The sequence below is a fragment of the Gallus gallus genome, chromosome 5, assembly GCF_016699485.2.
Source record: "Gallus gallus isolate bGalGal1 chromosome 5, bGalGal1.mat.broiler.GRCg7b, whole genome shotgun sequence".
In the NCBI taxonomy this organism is placed as follows: Eukaryota; Metazoa; Chordata; class Aves; order Galliformes; family Phasianidae; genus Gallus; species Gallus gallus.
In genome coordinates this window covers 55152914-55176756 of record NC_052536.1, presented here as the reverse complement: position 1 = coordinate 55176756, position 23843 = coordinate 55152914, and the positions used below count along the sequence as shown (strand labels likewise).

The window sequence follows — 23843 nt, the reverse complement described above, 5'->3', positions numbered from 1 at the left end:
CCGGCTCCTCCCCGGCCGCGGCGCCCCGGCCCGACTTGGCCCGGCCGCCCCGGGCGCCGCGCTATGGCGCTGCGGGCGCTCTGGGTGCTGCGGCACGAGCCGCGGGCCGTGCTCTTCTCCAGGTAACGGCGGGGGCAGAGCGGGGGGGTGAGGCGGGCGCTCCCCGGGTGGGGCATGGCGGAAAGGGGGGGTGAGAAGCAGGGAGAACTGGTAAACGTGCATCGCAGGGACGGCGCTTGGGATGCTCCGCGACCAACAGTGCTGGCTCGGAGCCGGCAGTATAAAGCGTTGGATTCTGGTCATGTTCCCCGATCCCCAAACCCCCTTCCCTTCCCTTTCCTCTTTCTTTTTCTTTTTTTTTTTTCCTTTCTCTTTTTTTTTTTCTTTTTTGTCCCCCCCCCCTCCTTTTTTTTTCTTTTTCTCTTTTTTCTTTCTTTTCTTTTCTTTTTTCTTTTTCTCTTATTTCTTTTTCCTGATTCTTTTTCTTTCTTTTTCTTTCTTTTTTCTTTTTCCCTTTTTTCCTTTTCTTTCTCATTTTCTTTCTTTTTTATTCTGTTTTTTCTTTTTTTTCCTTCTTTTTCTCTTTCTTTTTTCCTTCCTTTTTTCCTTCCTCTTTTTTCTCCCTTTTTTCCTTTTTTCTTCATTTTCTTTCCTCCTTCCTTCCTCCTTCCTTCCTTTTTTTTTTTTTTCCTTTTTCTCTTTCCTTTTTTTTTTTTTTTTCTTTTTACAATTTCTGCATTTTGTACTTAATTCTCTTTCCCTGTTCCTCTTTCTGTTTTGGCTTCTCTTTTGTTGCAAACATTTTACCTCGCCACTCTCTGTCATCATGTGACAAAGGAGAAAGCAGCAATTGGGAAGTGCTGCCAGACACACAGGCAGAACACGTGTCCACTTCTGTTCATTAGCATCACGCTGCAATTGCACTGGGAGTACAGAAACATAACTTTCAGTTTGATTTTAATCTTTGCATACAAAGAGGGATTGACCCAAAGGGAGGCTTTCTGTATGCAGAACTGTTGCAGAGTTTTAAGTAAGAGTTTGGGCTAGGCAAGCTGGTGTTGTTGGTCTGGGCAATGTTGCACCCATTTCCTTTGTGGGAGGAACAAGAGGAAAAATAACTATAGGCTGGGGAAGGAAAAAATGCGTGGAACAGCATACAGTCTTCATCTGAATTCTGTAACGCTGAGGAGAGAAGCTTGAAGGATGCAAAAAAGAGGAGTAAGTAGAGTATCGTCCATCTTTGGGTGCAGCCCGCTTGCCATGCTGGGCATTGCTCTGATTGTTTTAGGATTAGTATTATAGTCCTTGTATTACCTACAAGTTGAGAGATGAGGCCTCCCCTCTACAAACGCACAGAAAGAGAAAGCCGTGTCCCAAAGCCGGTGGGTATAATCACCATGGAGGCCGGGGGCTGTTGACAAGGATCTGTGAAGTAACTTGTCACACAGTCAGCCAGGAGCGCTCCTTTGAAAAGGGCAAACTCGACTTGATACTTCAAGTGATTTCCAGACTTAGATCTTTCAAGTTCCCAGAGGAGATAATAGGGCTGTGGAAACCCCAAGTTTATCCTCCTAACTGACCTTAAATTCAACAAAGCGCACAGACAATATAAAGAATGCCAGATCACATGGAAGCTGTTGGTTTCAGGACTTATGCACTCAGCTGGAGATACGTGAGCCCTGATCTTTAACCTCGGAGAAGACATCTGGGACATCAAAGCATTCCACTTTTTTGAGCTGATCATAACTTAATTCAGGCAACAAGCATGGTCACTCTCTTGAATCACCAAAGCTCATTCAGCCCGGGAAACTTTCATCTTTTTAAGGTTTCATCGCTTCCTAGAAGGGAATACTGAAAAAACTGAGATCAGAAGGGCTAACTAATTGTCTAATGACTCAGCTAAAGCTGGGAAGATGCAGTGGGAGGAGGAGGAGGAGGTGGTTGTGCTGTGGGGACGGTTCCAGCAAAGGCAGCCGGCTGGTTGGGATGGACAAAACTAGACTGAAATATCTCCTCTTCCTTTGTTTTGGGAACATCGGCCAAAAATAAGAGATGCTCACCAAGGTTACACGCAGCCTCTTATCAGTGTCCTTGCACAGGAAGTCCTTGTCAATTTTTGAGCAGCAAAAGCACTCTGTTTCCTTGTTGTTCAAAACAGACGTGAGACTGGAAGGAGGTGTTTCACTGTCATCTGTATCCTGTTTACAAATCTGGCTTCTCTCTGCTTATGCATACCTTTTCCTTACGGGAAAAAACGTTGCTCTAGATGCATGATTAGGAATCAAACAGAAAAGCACAGTCACGAAAACAAGCATGAGGAAGCATGGGTGCCTCGAGCAAGGGGCTCCTGGTCTTGTAGATTAGCAAAGATGGTGCAAGTGGGATGTGGGGGTAATAGGATAAGAACCACACAAGTGCTCAGGAACGTAACATGTGGAGGTCATAGATAAAATGAAATACCACATTGCTGGGATTACAGAGTCCATGGCAATTTAAGAAATAGTCTGTCAATGTATTTAAAAATAATTGTAATAGAAGGGGAATAAATGAAGGCGTTGGTGTGTCTGGATATTTTTTTTCCCCTGTGTTCATTTATAAGTGTGGGCCTGAGCACAAACACGTGGCCTGAGTACAGATTGGCTACAAGGTGATTCATAAAGTGATTCTTCTTGTTCTCTGGCGTGCAGCTCGTGATATGACTTTTGAGGGGCCATGAGTAACTGCTATAGGAATCCATAAAAAAGAATATTGAAAAGTTAGCCTGTCATCAGGCTTAATTTAAGAGGCTCGAGGGAGTCTGTAATTCAAACAAAAAATGACGAAAACCAATTTTTCATTGCCGTTTATTAAGACAACTCTTCAATTCTTCTTGATAGGTTTAGGTTAGCTTGAGAAGAAGTTCACCCCTCTTTCCTTTAAAAGATGATACTGCTTCAGAGGAAGACTACGTGCTTTTTCTCAAGCATTATCTGCAGAACATTTGAAGCGGAGTAGAGTGTATACATTGGTGCAGTACTGCAGTTTTAGAATGTACAAAACCATGTCTCTGTGATGTTAAGGTTACATCTTACATACTCCAAAATCAAGAGATGAAATCTGCTTGTTAGTATGATTCCTAATTACATGTGAAATAGTCTTCTTGACCATGATTTAGCGTGTGATCCTCTTGCTCTTTGTGTCGGGGCAGTGCTGGCATTCACTGGCCCAAAGGTACTTCTAGGAGCCTTCAGGAGCTCCATCTGTAGAATCATAGAATTGTTTGAGTTGGAAGAGACCCTTAAAGGCCCTCTGTTCTCACTCCCCTGCAGTGAACAGGGACATCCACAGCTCCATCAGGTGCTCAGAGCCCATCCAGCCTGACCTTGGGTATCTGCAGGGATGGGGCATCCATCACCTCTGGGCAACTTCTGCCAGTAGTTTAATATCTAATTGAGTATCTGTAGCAGTTGAATGTCTATACCTGAAACCCAGCAACACTCCAAAGACTTTTGTAGTGCTTTTGCATTCTGTGTCAGCAAGGAAATAGACAATGTGGTTCTGCTTTTAGGAATCCTGTGTTTTGAGTGAGAAAAGAGGAGTAGCACTGAGATGCTCTTGTTTCTGTGTCGCAGGCGTTATCCCACCGTTGAGGCACGTGCGGAGGCCTTCAATGGGTCAACACACGTGGCTGTGCCGTCTGACAGCGATTTCCTCAAGGCCATGCTTTTTGAACTCAGGCTCACGGATGACCAGAGCTTTGTGGAACACCGAGATACGTGCACTCGAATCGATCACTCATCAGTGCGCTCGGTTCGCGTCGAGGGAGGGGACCTTTGGCCTGTGGTGGCTTTCCAGAAGAGCGGGCTGATCTATGCTTGCCTGCCACTGGTTGAGGAGGCCTTGGAGCCTCGGCCATCCCTCCTCACCATCCCTGGGCTCTCGCAAGGACTCGCTCTTCTGTTTGGCATCCTGGACTACATTTCTCCCAGTCGGAAAAATGAAGCGGAGTTGAGTGCAAAAGCAGGCCAGCTTCGCACTTTGATCATACAGGCCTGTCCGCTTGGCACCCCCCTAAACACAAACATCAGCAGCTTGAGCAGCTCGTTTGATGACATTCAGGTTGTTCCCACAGACGTGAAGCAACCAGCCTGGAGATCCAACACATACAAAGGCAAACCTCAGGTCAACGTCTGCATCACTGAAAAAGTCAAATGTATGCAGTATGACAAGAGAGATGTGGTGGACATGTGGCAGGTGTATGGAGCTGTGAATTGCAAGGTGAGAGCATTCGTTGTGCCAGTCTAACCAACGTGTTTTTCTTGTGAGCACACTGGGAAAGCAAATACATGTTTCCATTCACTCAGTGACTTCCTAATATTGTAAAATTGGAAAGATTAGCAAGCTATTGCATATTAGACTCATGTGCTAGCAGTGTGTTTTATTTTGATCTTTATTGTTCATTCCTGCATGCTTCACATACTTATCAGTAACTATTTCTGGGCCTTCACTTTCCAGCAGTAGCTACATTGCATGTATTTTACCTTTCTTTTTCTATTTAATTCTAAATTAAATAGAGAAGAGTCATTTCATACAGTCTTTGCATATAAAGGCTTAGGAATGGTAGTGCTAACACTTATTTCATTTTCATCTACCTAATAAATGATTAGAAGCTATTTCTGAGTCTTCTACTTGAGTGTCCTTACTTGAGCATTTTTAATTAATCTTCCTACCACATGAAAATATAATTTTCTATCCTCCTGCATTCTATTCAACTCTTTGAAAGGGTAGATAATAGCAAGACAAGGGGAAACAGTTTTAAGTTGAAGGAGGGAAGATTTAGGTTGGATGTCAGAGGGAAATTCTTTACTCTGAGAGTGGTGAGGTACTGGAACAGCTGCCCAGAGAGGCTGTGGATGCCCCGTCCATCCGTGGAGGTGTTGAAGGCCAGGTTGGATGGGGCCCTGGGCAGCCTGGGCTGGTATTACGTGTGGAGGTTGGTGGCCCTGCCTGTGGCAGAGGTGTTGGAGCTTCATGATCCTTGAGGTCCCTTCCAACCCAAGCCATTCTGTGATTCTATGACAACAACATTTTGAATCCATAAATGCTGTTTGACCAACGTAAGAACTGTTGCTGCAGAATCTGTGTAAAGAAACTGATCGCATAATGATTTTGAATGTTTTTATATGAAGCAATGGTTTTCGTTATTTTATACTAAAATTTGGTGGAATGTTGACTAAATAGATCAGTAACAATTACAAAATACATTAATATTTGCATTTTCTACTTTTGCTATATCTAATATTCCTTCTTCCAGACTACACTTCATAAATTATCTCAGTACAATGTATCTGTAACTGCCATTGTTTTAAGAGTAGAGACACTGAACCATTTATAAGAAAGGGAGGAAGGAGGGACCCAGGGAACAGCAGGCATCTGTGTGCCTGGGATGATCATGGAACAGATCCTCCTGGAGGACATGTTAAGGAACATGAGGGATGAGAAGGTGATCCAGGACAGCCAGCACAGCTTCACCAAGGGAAGGTTTTGCCTGACCCATCTGGTGGCTTTCTATTATGGAATGATAGCATTGGTAGACACAAGGAAGGCAACTGATGTCGTCTGCCAGGACTTCTGCGAGGCCTGTGTCGTGGTCCCCCTCCACATCCTTATCTCTAATTTGGAGAGGTATGGATTTGAAGGATGGACTATTTGGTGGATAAAGAATTGGTTGGATTGTTGGGCTGTAGTCAGTGGCCCTGCCTTCAGGCAGAGGCTGATCATGGGTGGTGTCCCCCAGGGGTCCATCTTGGGATTGGTGCTCTTCAGCTTCTTTATCACTGACACTGACAGTGGCATTGAGTGCACTCTCAGCAAGTTTGCTGATGACACCAAGCTGAGCAGGGCAGTTGATAGGGCAGAAGGAAAGGATGCCATCCAGAGGGACGTTGATAAACTCGAAAGGTGGGCTGATGTGAACCTAGTGAGGTGGGTCAGGGTAATCTCATGTGCTCAGATTGGGAGAAGTACTTCTTGAGAGTAGCCTTACAGCATTGGGGTTGGAACTTGGTTATCCTTGAGGTCCCTTCCAACCCAAGCCATTTTGTGATTCTGAAATGAATCGTGCTACTGTAATTAGTACGAGGTGGGATAGTCATCTTCAAAGGAAGCCAACTTAAATACTGCATTTTGGAAACTGAGTTACTTCACACCAGCCATGTTGGTAGGGACTATATGGGTGAACAGAGGGACAAGGTGCTAGGTCATCTGGCAGACTGGATGGCCTTACATAAAAAGAAAGCCCTGGTGGAGTTGTGCGCAGCTGAGCTGGCATGCAAAGAGACGAGACCATGGTTGTGCTGCACATGGTTGCTGTGAGAAAGCTGGCATGGGACCGCAGTGGCCATTAATAGCACACTTGAATCCATTAAGCAAATGTTGTAAAAGTAACTGAATTAATTGGACTGTCACCAAGTGTGTTTATGTAATGATTTAGCTATAGCACTAAGTCCTTGGCTTGCTTATGGGCTTATTTCTTGCTAAGACACACTTGTCAATTAAGAGACAGCTAGCTAAGGCTTCAGCTGTACAGAAAGGAGAAAGGGACTTTGTTTTGAAAGTATTTGTCAGTACAAATGTTTGAAGCCAGCTGAAAATTTTTAGTGTGATAGTTTGATGTTTGTGTTTGACTTTTGAACACCTAATTCTGACTTGAAGGAAATATTTTAGAATAACTTTTTGTCTTCATTTTTTTCAAGTGTGACATAGAGGGAGCTGCACCAAATGTAACCCTCACCTTGAATCTCCCAACTAATGGCTCTCCACTCCAAGATATCTTCGTCCACCATTGCGTGACATCCGTTGACCCTGCCATGCTCATGTCCAGCAGTGTTAACCCACTGGATGATTCTGTGTATAGTGGGCCGTACAAATTTCCTTTCATTCCTCCTTCAGAGTCATTCAACTTGTGTTACTACACTTCCCAGGTAATGCCATCGCCGACCCTGGTTGTTTTCCAGTCCTCAAACAGGAATAAAAGTACCTGTGTTGCTGAGTGCATCCAGGGACGTAGTTTAGTGGGCATGGTGGTGATGGATCATCAATTGGACTTGATGATCTTAATGAACTTTTCCACCTTAATAATTCTATGATTCTATGATAAATGACTTTCAGTCCAATACAAGGAGATAGAAATCTCCTCATATACTAAATTGCTTGGAAGGCACTTCAGGATTTGAGTCGTCTGAGTCACTTTCATAACATGACAGTACCTTTGACTGCTTGGCATTACTGTTCTTACTTGAAGTGAACCAGTCAGTGCTCGAATTAGACAAAGTAAATCCAGGCTGAGATGTCAAGAGCATATGTAACAAATCTGTGTATTGTGAGCAGCCTGAAGGGTTTGACTGTTCAAAACCAATCAGCAATTAATAAGTTTGTTATTCTCTAAAGTGCATTAGCAATTGAAACAGTGTATAGCTGATCTTACCGTGGTATTGCTGATATGTCTTGAGAATGAATATGATTTTTTGTCCAGGTGCCAGTTCCACCAATTTTGGGATGTTATCAACTCATTGAAGAGGGATCACAGTTAAAAATAACAGTAAATTTGAAGCTTCATGAAAGCATAAAGAATTCTTTTGAGTACTGCGAAGCTCGTATACCCTTTTTTAACAGGTAAGAGTAAAGAAATCCTAAATACATTTCCTCCTTTTCTCTGTGTGATCTTCCCAAAATGAACTTCCTGGGAGTCAGTGTAACAGATTGTGCTCCATCAAAGAACCAACACTGGACATCGACCTTGGTAATGTTGGGAAGACCTGGAATTCTTGTGACTTCTAATTGGAATATTTGGTAACGTTCTCAATAGTTCCACTAAGTATCATGTTTCCCTGTGGTATTTTTTCATGTGAAACGCTGCCACAATCCTCCAGGTGGATTAAGTCTTGAGATAGTTTCTAGCCCAGGGTTACCTGTTCCTTAAGGCTGCTAATCCTAGCTACATATCAGCTTATCAAAAATACAGTCACTTAAAATCAGAAAGATGGTTTTTATTTAAGACCACTTTCAGACCACTGCCTGACTGCACTGTCACATAACAGCAATGAAAATTTGAAGATGGAATGATACAAAGTTGGTGGTGCTGATCACAGTGTTAGGAAAATACTGTCAGTGAACTGAAGACGGTAAAATACCAACAAATCTCTGGTGGTTACTAGGTTGAAAACAGTGATTTCTTCCTGCTCTGTAATTTCTTTCCATAAATTAACAGTGTGCTTAGATATATATGATTTGTCCATACGCACCTAAGTATTTCAGCATTTGTTGCTTTAACAAAATGATTATTAACAACTGAACAATATTAATTCCAGTGGCTTTATTGCTCTTTTTTCATACTGCAGGGGCCCAATTGCTCATTTAGAGTGCAAAGTTAGTTATGGCCAATTGGATTTGTCACGAGAGAAGAGCCTCCTCGTTTGGGTCATCGGTAAGTACAACACTCTTGTGCACTCATCATTTCTTCCCAACCTGGTGTTCTGTAGTGGATGCACAGCTGTATAATGCCCTAACAGATGTTGTTTCTGGCTTTAGGACAGAAGTTCCCTAAATCTTCAGAAGTTTCTCTTACTGGAACTGTGACTTTTGGTGATATAGGCGAAGAGCACCCAACTAATTATGTTTGCACTGGCAACACAGCATATGTAAAAGTAAGTCGTAGTCTCTGTAAAAAGATGCCTTAGTAGTCATATTTTTATTATCATAAACCGACTACAAAGATACTAATCAGACTTAATTATTAACCTCTTTTTTTCCCCAGCGTGGGGTCTTTTTTAACTTACATGAATTGACATCCTGTCATTTTGGGGTACGCTTGCACGCCAAGAGCACATAATGCAGGTTGCCAGTATTTGCACAACAACCATGACATTATGCATCTGATTGTGTATTTCCTTTCATTCTGTAGATGTATTTTAGGATCCCAGACTTCACACTTACTGGGTGTTATGTGGACCAGCATTCTGTTCAGATCTTTACGCCAGGAAAACCCAAAATTACTGCATGTGAGTTGCTAAAAATGTCAGTTATTTTGCTGAAACACTTTACATGTGGATGTCAATGATTTAAGATACACATTGGATGTCAATTACTAAAATTATGTAACTAAAGTTGTACAAATCTTTTTCCCAGTTTGCTTTCTGCTTTGTATTTTTTTTCCTGCAGTGCTTAATGCACATTAAGTCCTTTGGAATAGGGACTGTCATCACCCTTTTACGTGTGCTAAATTACCTATGATGTTTTACAATGTTCTACATAATGATAGGACCTTAATTGGGGGACAGAGAACACTTGTCCATAGTCTGCCCTCTTGCTTAGGATGCTTTAGTTTGGAGAGTCTAGAAATACAGACTGCAGGCCAGAATGCAGCTCCTGCATGCAGGCTGCAGCTATTGCTGTCTTAGTGTCATCATACCAACATCTGCTGGTGGATGTGGAGCAGAAACCAAATCTGCCTATTCTTGAGTTAACATTGCAAGCCTGCACCAAAAATACACTGAGAACACTGTAGGCACCAATAAAATCTGACTACTGCTGTCTAATAGAAGCATTTCTGTTTGTTGCTCTCTCATCTTTTGCAGCTTCTATCAGTCATGTTAGCAGAAGTCTGTAGATGCCTTTTGAAAGCTGTGATCTACACTGTTAATTTTGTGACAGGTCACAGTCAGTCCTAAATTGTAACGCAAAAAAGCATCATTTCCATACTGTATGTTTTATGTCAAGTATGTAATTTATATTCATTGAACAAAATCCAAGCCATCCACCTGCTTTTGACTTAACCTCTGTTTGAATTTTAAGCTCATGACTGATACATTAGTAAAGGTAATTGAAGCTGAGACTTTAAATGTATTATTATCAGAAATAATTTTCAAATAATAGTAAGAGCCTTAGAGTTTAAAGAGGCCATTATACGTTTTCTGTAAACTTGTAAGGATGGATTAGTAGTCTCCTAAGTTGGTTGAAGGAATGACTGATTGTAAGGCACTCTGTAATGCTTCTATTTCTTGTCTGTTTTAGCCCGGGAACTGATTTCATCCGATTATTACATCTGGAATTCCAAAGCATCAGCACCTACCATGTACAAAAGCTTGTATTACTGATGTGACTGTGATTGGTTTTTGTATTTAAACAAAATAACAAATGAAAGTAGTGCCACAATACTGTGAAAATAAATTCGTTCCTGCACTTGTATGTTTGTTTGAATATGTATCTCGTTAGACAAACAAATAAGTCATTTCACTTAAGTATATATGTTGGTTTTAAATTGTTTAGTCCTGGATTACAGCTTAGGGAAGATAATTTGAAATTTGGCTGGTTCTGGCCATTTTTACGCTCCCTCCTAATGCAAGGTGGTACAAAATAAGTACCTAGGGGCACAGACAATACAGTCTGATCTGACAATGATCAGTGACCCAAGAGATGGAACATCTCCCTACAAGGACAGGCTGACAGAGCTGGAGCTGTGCAGCCTGGAGAAGAGAAGGCCTTGGGGAGACCTGAGAGCTGCCTTTGAGTATCTGAAGGGAGGCTGTAAGAAAAATGGGGACAGACTGATCTGAAGGAGCTGTTGTGATAGCACAAGGGGAAATGGTTTCAAACTAAAAGAGGGGAGATTGTCTGGATATAAGGAAAAAGCTTTTTACAATAGTATGGTGAGGCGTTGGCACAGGTTGCCTAGAGAGGTGATGAGTGCCCTGTCCTTGGAGGATCAGGGTCAGGATCAACCTGAGCACCTGATGGAGCTGTGCGTGTCCCTGTTCATTGCAGGGGTGTTCAACCAGATGGCCTCTAAGGGTCCCTTCCAATTCAAACCATTCTATGATTCTGTGATTCCATGACTGGGCACGTCCAGGAGAGCACCCAGTTACTTCACAGGTTTTGTAAACCACAGAGCTCTACGAGGACACAAAAGTTCTCATTGCCTTTTTCTTTTCCTGAAGTCACAAGAATCTCATTAGTGCCCTGATAAGCAGGACATTTAAAAGGAAGAGATGGTATTTTCATGGCATTATTTTGTGCACAGATGTGTACAGAATACACACGAGTCAATAATTTACAAGAGTTTTAAGTGAGGAAGTATGACACAAGCAGTGCTTCTAAAAATGGAGACAACGCATGAATCTGTATGGCCCCTGGCAGCAGAAGTGGTGAGTTCCTTTTCATGCATGCATGCAAACTACGCTGTCCTTAAGATTAGCATTGGTCAGGATCTGGGGATATAAATCCATTTTTCCAAATCATAAGACTAGTTCAAAGTAAGTACAAAACAGATGAGTTTGCTGGAGGTTCTAGAAAACATCACTGAGCCAATTTCAGTAGAAAAGTAGGCATAAAAAGGGAAGGACTCGGTTTGTAGAGGGTGTCTTCTAATTTTGGGAAGAGAATTGGTATCTGCAGGAACACAGGAAATGGACTTTAAGAGAGTTATCAGGAAATGAGCAAATTCTGAGAGGGTGGTGAAAAACAGAGAACGTGGAAGGCAGTGCAAAAGAGAAGAATGCCATCTAATAGCTGAACATGTTGCTGCTGCCATACCTTTTGTTTAACTGTATGCTGCAAGCTAAATAAGATTAATGACCTATGTAAGGAGAAAAGTTTTTAGCTATAATTTAAAAAATGCTCAGGTTGGGATAGTAATCTAATCGGTTGGTGAAATGTTCTAAAGGGTGGATTAATTTGTGTGAAACGTGACGTTCGGCTGAAACTGTTATGCAAACTTACAGCAGTGCTATGCTGTGACCTATTTCATGAAGATGACATGCATTTTGATTTGCAGGCAAAAAGTGAGTTAATGAATTTGCCCAGAATCCAGCCTCCACCCTTTACAGCCATCTGCACACCTCAATGGGGAAAGGTGTGCAGCCATCTACACACCTCAATCTGCACAACGAATGGGGAAAGACATCTCTGAAAGGGTTTAGGTCATGTTCTCCACGATTCAATGCAGAATTTCAGCATATGGTTTTAGCTTTTAAACTATCCGTAAGATCATAGAGTCATAGACTGGCTTGGGTTGGAAGGGACCTTAAAGCCCATCCAGCCCAAACCCCTGCCATGAGCAGGAATACGCTGCACCATGACTCCATCCATGGCCTTGGGTACCTCAAGGGATGGGCACCCACAGCTCTGGGCAGGGGTGCCAGGGCCTCATCACCCTCTGAGTGAAGAATTTCTTCCCAGCTTCTACCCTAAATCTCCCCTCTTTTAACTTAAAATCATTTCTCCTGGTCCTATCCCTGTCAGACCCCATAAAAAGTCAATCTACCACCTGTTTATGAGCTTCTGTTGAGTACTAGAAGGTATCCCTGGTTCTTTCTGTTCTGCACTGCAGCACTGTGGAGGAATGGCTTTTCTTCCTCACAGGTGTCCAAAGAGAACTCCCCAGGACTTGCTGTGAAACAATGGGGCTGTCAGAGTTCAATGTGCATTAGAAGAGGAGGATCCCATTGCACTTAACAAATTACATTCCATTTGGTTTTCCTCTCACCTGTGTTTCTAACTCCCAGATTTAGGACAGTTGCAGTACTCAGGAATGGAGGGCTGTTGCTTTACATTGCTTTGCATACATCAAGCAATGCAGGTTTGTACAGAGTGTATGGGTGATGTTTCTCTTCTATCCCTGTAGTTGTATATAGCTCGGTAGAAGCAGTTTTGGTTAAGGTTTTGCTCCATAAACCTCTGGAATTATGAAAAAATTAACAGAAGGATGTAAATAAGTATTGGTTGTCAACCCAACATTGTTTCCCAGTTAAAAAAATGGGTATAAATAAGAAAAAAGAACAATATGGTCTTAAATGAAGTGAAGTCACTAGATCTCATAAGAAGTTGGGGGTAACGTAATGAATACCAATTAGCATCAGTCTATAGTGGTGGCAGGTTGGTGGTTGGACTAGATGATCTTAGCGGTCTCTTCCATCCTTAATGATTCTTTGATTCTAAATAGTACCAAACTATCTTTCTGGATGAAACTTCACCTTTATATGGTAAGGATGACAGAACTGGTGCAACAGATCTCTAAGGAATTAAAGTCCGTGTATAATGCAGTAAGCACAGTGAAACCTGGCTGACATTCCCAAATGCAGTGGTAACAGGGAACCTTCATCAAACATGTTTGGAATCCCAAATGTGTAATTGAACACTTTGTGGAAGTTGTGGAAAGAAACAGAGTTTGCACTGACGTTCTCAAAGGGTGCAAGGACTGAGAAGCAATAATTACCATGGGAACACCCTAACACCACTCATCACAGCCACATCTCTTCAGCTCATGGTCGTGTCAGTCATGGCAAGTCAAAGCATCACCAACACCTATGTGTGAGACACAACTGTCCCCCCACCCTGGGATGCACAGGACTTGTTCCTATTACCACAGAAAGGAATTAGTCTACCTAACATGGTCCAGTGGTGTCAAATGTGTGCTGGCTGCTACATATCACTGCTCACCTTAAAGTTTGTTTGGTGCTTTTCTGTTTTGCCCTCCTCCCACCAAGTAACAAGGCATGTGGTGATACCAACAGGAGGATCTCTGCCAGTTCCTGAAGTACTTTTGGGTAAATCCCATTACTTCAGATAAGTTGTAAGCAGCTATTTTTCCTTCGTCCTCTTTATCTATTCCCTCCTCTGCATTTTAATTGTTTTGTTTTTTTTCTTTTTTCTATTTTTTTTTCCCAGTGGTAGTTAATACATTGGCCATTTGTTAACAAGTAAACATTGAAACAACAAAGCATTAAACATTGAACAGCAGCTTTCCTCTATTTGTTCACGCCTGCCTAGAAATTTGCCACACTTTGTCCTATTTGTACAAGCCCTGCTGAGTTTCAAGTCACAACACAGCTTGTGGGTAAGCCCGTGTTTGTCCTTCACCTCATTCACTGTCTCCTTCATCACTACCTCCCTTTACCCTTGTTCTCTCACCCTATTGCTTTAGAAAACCCCATTCCTCTGGGCAGTCTATTTGAACTACTGTGCATAGCCTCCCACTGCTGTTTGGCCCTCTCTCTCTCATGTCTGGAGTTCCTCAAGTTTTATTTTTACTGTCACCATCTTCCACAACACTTTCTGCTGTCCCTTGGTTCCTTTTTCCATAGACGGGGCTCTGGACCTGGGCCATGTTATACCTCCAGCAAGAACATCCTGAGTAGTCAGCATGCACAAAAATGCCAGGTATTGCCCAGAGATGTGGTGGGTGCCCCAACCATGGAGACATTGAAAATCAGGCTGGATGGGCTCTGAGCACCTGATGGAGCTGGGGTGTCCCTTCTCATTGCAGGGGAGTTGGACCAGATGGCCTTTACAAGTCTCTTCCAACTCGAACGATTCTATGATAAGGGGGAGAGAGCCCATCTGAGGTTGTGTCTGTCCTGAGAGCGCCATGGCAGGCAATCCCTGCAGCCTTCAGACCCAAACGAGCCAGCAGATCCTGGTTTGTACACCAACGTGCACAGGAATAGAATGACGATTCATGCAGGGGAGCAGGATATTAGATACAAATAAGAAGTCTTTCTTTTGCTAAAAATATGAATTCTTCCCCCTGTGAACAGACAGGCAATAAAGGTGCCATCTCCCCCCTGTACGCACACCCACAGGACCAAGGGTTCACCTCCTTCCACGAGACAGAGCACACAGCAGCGTGTCCCCAGAGGGCTTTCAGGAGACACGAGCATCCTTGCAGTAGGAGTGCTGAGCCCTACCAGGGAGGGGCAGCTGCTTCCCAAACCTCCCCTCACTGCTCCACATAGGGCTTCCTGCCCAAGCTGCACCTGCTCCTTGGATCACCCTCAGCAAATCAAGCTGAGTGCTGAAGGGGAAGGCTGAATCCCCATGGAGTCGCATCTCACAATATGACTGAAAACCCCATATTTTAGGGCAAAAGCCTCCTCCTTCCCCTTCACAGAGCCTTCTAGTAACCTGGCTGAGCTCTATACATATATATATATATATATATATATATATGTAAAGCTTAGTGCCATCCTTGGCAACACATAGCAGCAGAGAGCCCAGCCCAGCCCATTTTCTCCCCATGGAGATCAGCCGGTGGCACTGCGGTACTTTTGATTTTCTCTAGAAACCTGTCTCTTCAGGATTTCTTTTCTATTTTTTTTTTTTTTTTTTTTTTTTTTGAAGTCAAAGTCTGTTTCCCGTTTGGTAGGTGACCTGTTTAATGTTTTCCCTGTGTCTGGGAACTCCTTAGTGTAATTAGCGACCTTTGAACTCCACAACTAATCCTGAGCTATTTTGTATTCCTTACTCATCTTTAAGGCTGGACCTTTCTTTTCTTTTGAGTCCGCTGCCACAATTAAAGAAGAAACAGCTGCATTTCAAAGGGATTCCAATTCCAGAAGCTTAATCGTGATTGACATGTTCTTATTCTAAGCTATAAGAAACTCTAAGAGTCCTTTCTTGGGTTAAAACTTCAATCATTTTCTAAAAAATTATCTCAATATGGATTTTATTCATTTTCTTTGATAACCATTCTTTGCAGTTTTTTTTTTTTTTTAACTTGAAAGATGCTTTGAGTTTGCAATGAATATGAACTGCGCCCTGCTCTGAAAGAATGAATGGTGTCAGGCGCATTCTAGATGCAGAAGTGGCTAAATTCCATTTATTGCCAACATCTGATGATGAAATCTGATGTCCGCCGTGTAGCTTGACATCCTCCCGTATACCCAAAAGGTGGGAGAGGTGGAAGGGCTTGCAAACGGAAGGCAACAAGAAAGCGTGTACAAGAAATCTACATTTTTAACTGCTTTCTCCAATTTTTATAGCACAGATTATAAAGCCATTGCCTTACAGCCATGGAAGAGCACCGTCTCTCCTTTCCAGTGTGAATGGATCGTCCACAAAAAAAAAAAAAACAAAAAAAAAAACATGATAAAATATAAGTAATTCATTTGGCTTAAAAGTGTTGACGCAACTGCACAACAAGAACCGAACTTGGCTGATGTTGGAAAACGATGGAAGCCCATTGGGGATGGTTAATTAATGATTAAGCCCATCTCCCTTACGTTTTACTTCATTGGGACCTCAGAAAGAAAGACTGGGAAAATAAAAAGTCCTGAGAATGTGTTTGTATGCATTTGTTTGTGCAGATATATAGGTGAGATGGGCACACGGCTACGCGGGCATCGCTCACAGCCCTGCGGATAAAGCTCTGCCCAATGAACGTGCAGAGCCCCGCAGAAGGCAGCAGGCAGGATGCGTTGTTTCTAAGACAAAGGTCAAATAAAAAAGGATGTTAATAAACAGCCCTCCGGTTTAAGGGACTTTTTTTAAGGATTACATCTTAAATTCCAACAAATCAGATTTAGGAGTTACTGAAAGTGAAATTGATCCATCCCTCAACCAAACTTTGCAATACTTTCCTGTTCTGACATCATTTAGATAGTTAGCTGCATTATCAGATTAAAAACCATTGTACAGGGCCGCTGAAAGGCAAAGGAGCCAAAAAGCTAAACACTGGATGAATTCTGAACCTTTTAACCTGGCTGAAGTACGCGGGTCCCTGTTATGCAAATACCTTCAATCCTCTGCTAAGTTCAGTGGAAATAATTTTCTTGAATGACAGGTTTATTCAGCACGGATTCAGTTGGCGATTAATCCCCCTTTGATCTAAGGTATTTCACTTAACGACCAGTTACCTCGTTCTGACAAAGTGCAACTGAGATTAGCGAGATCACTAGAACACGACCAGGGTGTGCGCTTATTCTCCCCAACCTTTCAAAGCGAGGGCCAAGAATGCAATCTATTTTCAGTATTTGAAGATGTGAAGTCCTGTCTGCCGAGTTAGAAAGTCAATTGAATGCCAAATAGGGTTTGTTTCTTACGTAACGGGACCGGCGGCTCCCCTTGCTCTTTAGTAATAAGGATTCAGGATGCCGGCTGCAGAAAGGAGATATTCCCATTCCAGCCAGCTGGAATTTCTCCTACTTGACCCATCCGGGGCCATGCTTTGCAGCCGGGCTTTTCCTTGCTGGTTCAAAGCTGCTGCTATATTTCAGATTAGTACACGGCGCATGTAAACGATCTTTCCTTTCTGAAAATCCGATAAGGCACAACATTTCCCCATTTAATCTGTTCAAATATTGTTCCTCAGGATTCGCCTTGCCTTTTTTTTTTTTTTTTTTTTTTGGCTAAAAATCCCTTTTCTCCTTCTCCAGCTGCAGCCCTATGAGAACGGGCGCAGTGCTACAACCTGTTCGGGAAGGAAAACGCATCACGAGAGATTGCAAAAATCATTCTCTAAAACCAAAGGTTTCAGGCCGCCCAGCATCTGAAGCAAGATGTGTTTTTCTTTGCTTTTCCCCTCTCCAACGCGCTGTCTTTTTGCCGAATTATTGCATCACTTTGCAGGAGCTGCACCACATTGCTCTGAGCTCCAACAGCAGTGAGGTCCCGATCCGTGCCTGGCTGGCTCAGTGCGGCTGTGCTCAGAGCTGGGTGTCCTTCCTGCAGGTGGGAGGGTGGGACCATTTCATCTGTGGGCTCTTTCGTTTGGTGAAAGGGGCTGCCAGGATTTTCACTCTGAGCCGCCTCACTTTAGGGTGGTTGGTTGTATGTAAATGCTGATCATATGCCTGAGAGAGGGAGAAAAAAGAATATTTCCCGCTTTTAGGATCTTGCCCATCTTTAGATATTAAGCAGTTGCCTCAAAGTATCCCCTTTCTATTAAAATCACTCTCCTAAAGCTAAGCTATGTGTATATTTTATTGCAGAGCTGAGTCTATATTTGGGATTTCTACATTCCGCAGGCAGCCTTTAAGCCATTCACCAGGCACGCTGTGTGTGTGTTTACTCCTTTACGTTCTTAAAAAGTGAGCACCTCTTATAAGGGGGTCCCCCCAGCCCTGACTTCATCCCCTCCTTTTTTCCTCCCATCCATCTCCTGTACATCTCCAATCACAACGCTTTGCTCGCAGCAGCCACACAATCCCCCCCAACTCATCAGCGGCCCCATCACACTTCATTGGGTCAATGATACACAAACTAGGAGGGATTTACACTTTAGACAGTAACAGCTTCTTAAGAGCCATTGCAGTGCCGTGGGTTTAAGAAAGAAATCCTTCCTGAGAAATGCCAAAATCTGGAGTAACACGATAGTCTGTAGGGAGCATTTAGGGTCTTTCTGGTGAATATAACGCTGCATGTCCTCATGACTCGGTGAAAATAAGGGTGAGGATTTTAGACCATTGTATGTTTTTACCACCATGACTGTATGAACTCCACAAAAACACCGAGTGGGAGAAAACTGAGCTTTGACGATGACCCAAAACGTTGCCTGCCCAACATTACAACACAACGCAACACAGTGTCTATTAATCATCGACCCAAAAAGCAGGAGGCACCATGCTGATCTCTACACCATTCCATTGGGGATGGGTAATTGATGACTTGATAGAGCTAAATACTGAGCTAAATTATTTAGGGAGACAGGGTTGAATTTATATGGGATGCAGAAGATGCCTCAATCGCATCACTCGTGTATAAGCAACAAGAAAAGTGTGGGGGGGTGATAGTTCTTTGCAGTGTGTATGTGTGTATGTAAGGACAATGTATATAAGTATGTATTATTATAAGTATGTATAATAAGTATGTATTATTAACTCCTGGAGGGAGTTTATCAGTTTCACTCACTGTTTTTCCCAAGATGAGCAATAACAAACTTCCACCAAATTATATTGCATATATGATATAGGATGATATCCTGTTATGATCACATTAAAGGGTATTTCCTAATTAACCATTGCAACCCGTTTCTAAATTTCCTAATAAACAGCTTTTGCCCTTCAAAACAGAAGACTCTTTCCCCAGTCTGATAGTGCCACTAACTTCCCTTCTCATCCCTACAGAGCATTTCTAGAGCACAAAGACCTTAAACCTCCTTCCACTGCACAGACCTCTGCTCAAAGCGCCATGTGCACGACAGGGCAACCCCTTAATTTCAACGAAGGGTAGGAATACACGGCAAGGAGAACTCACGTTGCTTTGAGAAGCTCTGCAGCCCTGATGGGAATGGCTCACATTCTGCAAAGGCCTTTTCTGCCCTCCGGTGGTGACACCAAACCACTGCTCCAGCTGCAAAAAAAAGGCCTTGCAAGAATAGATAGAGGCTTCGTGATGGCATGGATTCTAGCTATTGTGCTGGCTGCCGCATAGGTCATCGGTTCATGTGTGCATCTGTGTCGCTGCACCTTTGTAGTTCATAAGCACTGCAAAACTCATTGCTTTGTTGCCTTGGGTTCCGCTGTCCCACCCCATTCTTACCCCCTTTATGTTACTCTTTCAAACATTACTCCTCTGAGTAGATGTTGGGTTGGGAATGGGTTTGTGACTGCAGCTTGGCCATTTCAAACATTGCAGTTTGGGTCCCAGACCCACACTGCAGCAGCCCCAGTCCTCTCTGGCACATCACAAGTTCAGGCCACAGCAGCTGATGGTGTGGGTGAAAAGGGGCACTTTTGAAATGGGCTCAGGGTTATGTTCTCACATTGCTACGAAATGGCTCTACCACTTGGAGGATTTCTCTAAGGTTTCTTTCAGATTGCAGGTGCCACACCTGCAAGGCTCAGGTGTGCTTTCACCCCTAAACCCTATTAGAAATGCAGTAGCAAACATAAACTATGGTTTTCTTTCCCTTACCCTGGAGATGAGGATGCTCAGGGACAACCATATTGCACTTTACAAACCCCTGAAAGGAGGTGGAGGTGAGGTGGAGGGCAGCCTCTTCTCCCAGCTAACAGCGATAGAATGAGATGGAATGGCCTCAAGTTGTGCCAGGGGAAGTTCATGTTGGATGTTAGGAGATATTTCTTAGGAAGAGTGTTGATGCAGTGGCACAGCTGCCCAGGGAGGTGGTGGGGTCACCATCCCTGGAGGTGTTCCAGAACCATGGAGATGTGGCATGGAGGGACGTGGTCAGTGGGCATGGTGGGGATGCGTTGGGATTGGGCTTGGCTATCTTTGAGGTGTTTTTCAACCTTTATGATTCTATCATTGATTGATTGATTGATTTACCTATTTACTGATGGAAGCATGTTCATAATTAACACTATCCTTAATGGAAAGCCAGCAGGCTTTGCTGCAGCACACGAATCACAGAATTATAGAATCAGAGAATGGCTTGGGTTGGAAGGGACCTCAGCAACCATCTGGTCCCAACAAAGTCAGGATCCAGTTGATAACATTGCTGGTTGAGCTGCAGACTGCAGACTGAGCAATTAGAAAAACAGCGCTTTGCATTGCTAAATCAGGCACATTTGCCCTCAAGTCACAGAGACAAGCAGCACAAAGTCAGCCCATTCCTACAGAATCACCTTCTGAATCACTGCACCTTCGGTCCTTTTCCCACCTCCATGATTATGAACCACCATCCCAAACCCCAGCTTGGAAGAGACCTGCTGCAGCTGCCTGGGGGCGTTCCATTGTCAGACCAACCTGAGAAGCAAATGTGGGGCTATCATCAGGGGAATAAGTCACCTCCAAACATTTCTTCACCTTCTCAACAGGTGCACATATCTGTTTCTGCAGCCGAAGGGAGCGGGTTTTCTACATGAAACCGTAGATCCGCAGGCAAGCTCCTGGTGGCACTTCTTAATTCAATTAACTTAGTCAGTGGAACTACCGGAGAAACTAAATATGAGGAGAACAACAGGAGAGGCTGGGCCAAATTAATAGAGCGAGATCCTTTTACAGGCTCGCCCGCAATCCTGATCAGCAGCCCTGAAAAGCAAATTGGAACAAGCAAATTGCTGTTGAAAAATTCTTTCAGCACTCTGCCGTTGCCACTCAGGCGGTCATGGCTGGGAGTCAGAGGTTGAAAAATCCCGGGTTGGGGCTAACAAAGGAGGCATTATTATGACAAACATTTACATTTTATTTATTGGAGTGCTGGAGATAGATTAGCCTCATCTTCAACCGCTCGGGCCGGCCGGGGGGAAGACAAGCGGAAACAAGCAGTTTATTGTAGGGAAAAATGTGTATTTCCCATTCCCAGCTCAATGAAAGGAAATTCAGCTCTTGAGGATTGCACTCAGGAAAAAGCTTTCTTCCCCCTGGCCCGGTTCTGTTTAGGCAAAGCGCCGTGCGGGGGATTTTTCCTCCTTCCAAATCAAGTTCTCTTGAAAATAATGTCATTTTGTGCATCTGGCTGACTTGACATGTGCTTTATGCAACAGTCCTGCTGGTTTCCTACGTGGAGTCCGGGGTACGCAGCAAACAATCAGTTCAAAGTGTCCAATCAAAGCCTTATACGGATGCAAACTGGTGTGTGGGTATTGTTTAAGTGGTTGTGTAATTGAATACAGTGATCAAATATGCATGGGATATTCGTTAGCCTGTACAAAGAATAATTGCATGTTCATAGCTGCAATTTCCACTGAACCTTTTGACTTTAAATAAGCAGTGGAAAGAGAAAGGGAGGGGAAGCAGAGCTGGGGGAGCAGGGACAAGAGGGAAGTTGTATGCACATCATGAAGCATCCTGCTTCAGATCTATGTCCCAGATTTTACTTTATAGATAATAAAGCACTAATGCATCTGCAGAATACACTTTTTTGGGGGGGAAATAGAGTAGCTGGAGCCCAATGGAATGGTTTCAGCTGGAAGAATAATTACAGCGATTAAACACAGTGGTTTCTCTCCCTCGTGGCAGTGCTGGCTTTGGTGCAGCAGTTCCCATGCCAGAACTCATGATTTTGGACTTCACATATCCAAATGGGGGGCACCACCACCAGGAGCCTGACCCCACAAGCTTGGGGACTGCTGCTATAGAGAAGCAACACCCATTGCCACCCCATTCCTTGGCTCTTGTGTGATGGACTCACAGCAGAGAGCAGACCTAATGCTGGTGGGTTTTGCAGAAACAGCCTCAAATCTAGCTCTGTCCTTGCTGGTTATGTGGGAAAGCTGGTTATGTGGAAATAATTTCATGCCCTTCTGCAGCTCATGTCTGTTGGCCCACATCTGGGAGCTGAGGGAGCGCTTGCTCACAGAAAGAGATGTTCTTCAGCTTTTCTGTGGTTTCTATCTCTTCTCCTTCACATCTGGTGGCAGGGTGAGAAGGAAATTCCATGGAGGGTGGCAACCCATGGTCCAGTTGGGTGCTGGCCCCAGTCCCAGCCTTAGCACCATCTCAAGGGCCAGGATCTGCTTGTTGGGTGTTCTTGGCCAGCACAGCTTGCATGCTCAGGCCCAGGTAGTTACCTCCAATGCTCTTCTCTGCCAGGGGAAAGTATGTGTCCACTCTACCTTGGTGTGTCATCATGATGTCAGGTTGGGGCTGTTACACCACAGTCGTAGGGGGACAAGAAGATTTAGGGCGGGATTTTTGCCTGTTGACTCTGAAGATGGGCGCTCCACGGACCTCTCTCCAGCCCCATTCCAGAAGCAGGAGGGCAGTAAGTCCCAGAGCAAGGCAGCAAGGTGCAAGTTATAGCAAACATCCACATCCATATCAGACTGCTCTGTGGCTCTTCCTAAACAGCAAAGGCTAGAACAAGCCTTAAAAACACCAACTTGTGCTAGAGGTTTGATGCATCTCCCAGCCTGCCTTAAAATCTGGGATAAAGGCCAACGTCCTTCTTGATCCCCAAAGCTAAACCAGATTGAGCTGCAACAAGACCACCCTGGCCAGCAAAGTTGCTCCTGCAAGACTTGGGTACCTACAAGGAGGTGCTGCTTCATCCTCTTGGAGCATGTTCATATAATATAAAAGGGTGGAGAGGAGAGATGTGCACTGCATTTCTTCTGCATGATCACATATGCAAGGGAGTGGTCCATCCATTTGAGCTGGGAATAGCAATAACACTATATTTATCCCTGAGGAATGGCATTTGGACTCCCTTATGCACCACTGTAAGCATAAGGCTTTCCTAGCCCTGTGAATAATGGGACTAGTGGCACCTGGGCCAAAGAGCAAGATCACTATATTAAATTATAGAATCATAAAATCCTTAGAGTTGGAAGGGACCCTTAAAGGTCATCTAGTCCAAAATTCTTTGCACCCTTGCAATTCCAGTGACTTTATTTAAAGCATTCCATACTTTCTGTCATTGTTTCCACTTATTTTTAGCCATTCTTTCTCCATCAAATATATTGAAGCTGACATAATTATCACTGACTTTCCCGAAGACATGTATTTACCTACTTGTTAAAAGGCTTTTTCCGTGCTGCCATGCTGTTGCTGTGACAAGATGACTTTGAAGGCACAGTAGGTAAAATAATATTGTATATTGCACAGCAACCCCAACAACGAAATGTTAATTTAACCAATAAAGTAACCACATCGTAATTAGCATAATCATTATTCCTTATCTCTTAACGGGGCTAAAAGTGGAATTTGCATTTACCATGGAGTGCTTGTCAGCCCTGAAATTACTGCAAAAATCACTTAGACCAGAGAAGTTAGTAGCCACCCCATCTCTAACTGATGGAAAGTGGGAAAAGGATTCTCAATGTGGTCTCATAGACATTGCCTTCCTCCTCCAGCTCTAGATCCAGCTTCCCATCCTGGTATGACTTTCTTTGTCAATAAATGGGATTTTCTTGGGAAGAGCATACGTATTTGTACCTTTTTTTTCCATCAAAATCAAGACTTAAAGTGGCTGTGCCCAGGCAGGTCTTGCTCTTCTAGCCAGTCACTCCGGAGATGTGCCAGGATGTGCTCTCTGATTAGGTAATATGAAATCAGCCATAGGATGTAGCCTTCATTCCTTTGTGCTTCCAAAACTCTCAGCTGGCTTTGAATGAGGCAATAAGAGAAATTAAAAGCAGAACCATAACAATCTGTGTTGTGATGCGAGAGCTTGGGTCCACAGTAGA

General features: G+C 43.6%; 1 protein-coding gene and 1 long non-coding RNA gene across 2 annotated transcripts; both read left to right on the top strand.

Annotated features, from left to right (window-relative positions):
• Nucleotides 1-17: 17 nt before the first annotated feature.
• Nucleotides 18-10224, top strand: AP5M1 (adaptor related protein complex 5 mu 1 subunit). The gene is made up of 8 exons (XM_421441.7): nt 18-122; nt 3612-4257; nt 6735-6962; nt 7514-7653; nt 8379-8464; nt 8569-8684; nt 8942-9038; nt 10051-10224. Exons 1-8 carry the CDS (start codon nt 64-66, stop codon nt 10131-10133), a joined length of 1455 nt encoding a protein of 484 aa, XP_421441.3. The 5' UTR covers nt 18-63; the 3' UTR covers nt 10134-10224.
• A 3588-nt stretch (nt 10225-13812) lies between these two features.
• LOC107053583 lies at nt 13813-18766 on the top strand. Its single transcript, XR_001466972.4, has 3 exons — nt 13813-13870; nt 14118-14193; nt 14300-18766. It is a non-coding gene; the product is annotated as an uncharacterized LOC107053583 (long non-coding RNA).
• The last annotated feature ends 5077 nt before the right edge of the window (nt 18767-23843 follow it).

Excerpts from the sequence above, each read along its gene's own strand:
- AP5M1 (XM_421441.7), top strand. The coding sequence starts at position 64 with ATGGCGCTGCGGGCGCTCTGGGTGCTGCGGCACGAGCCGCGGGCCGTG. Across the intron at positions 7,654-8,378 it reads CGTATACCCTTTTTTAACAG|GGGCCCAATTGCTCATTTAG; the intron begins GTAAGAGTAAAG and ends TTCATACTGCAG. Across the intron at positions 8,685-8,941 it reads GCAACACAGCATATGTAAAA|ATGTATTTTAGGATCCCAGA; the intron begins GTAAGTCGTAGT and ends TTCATTCTGTAG.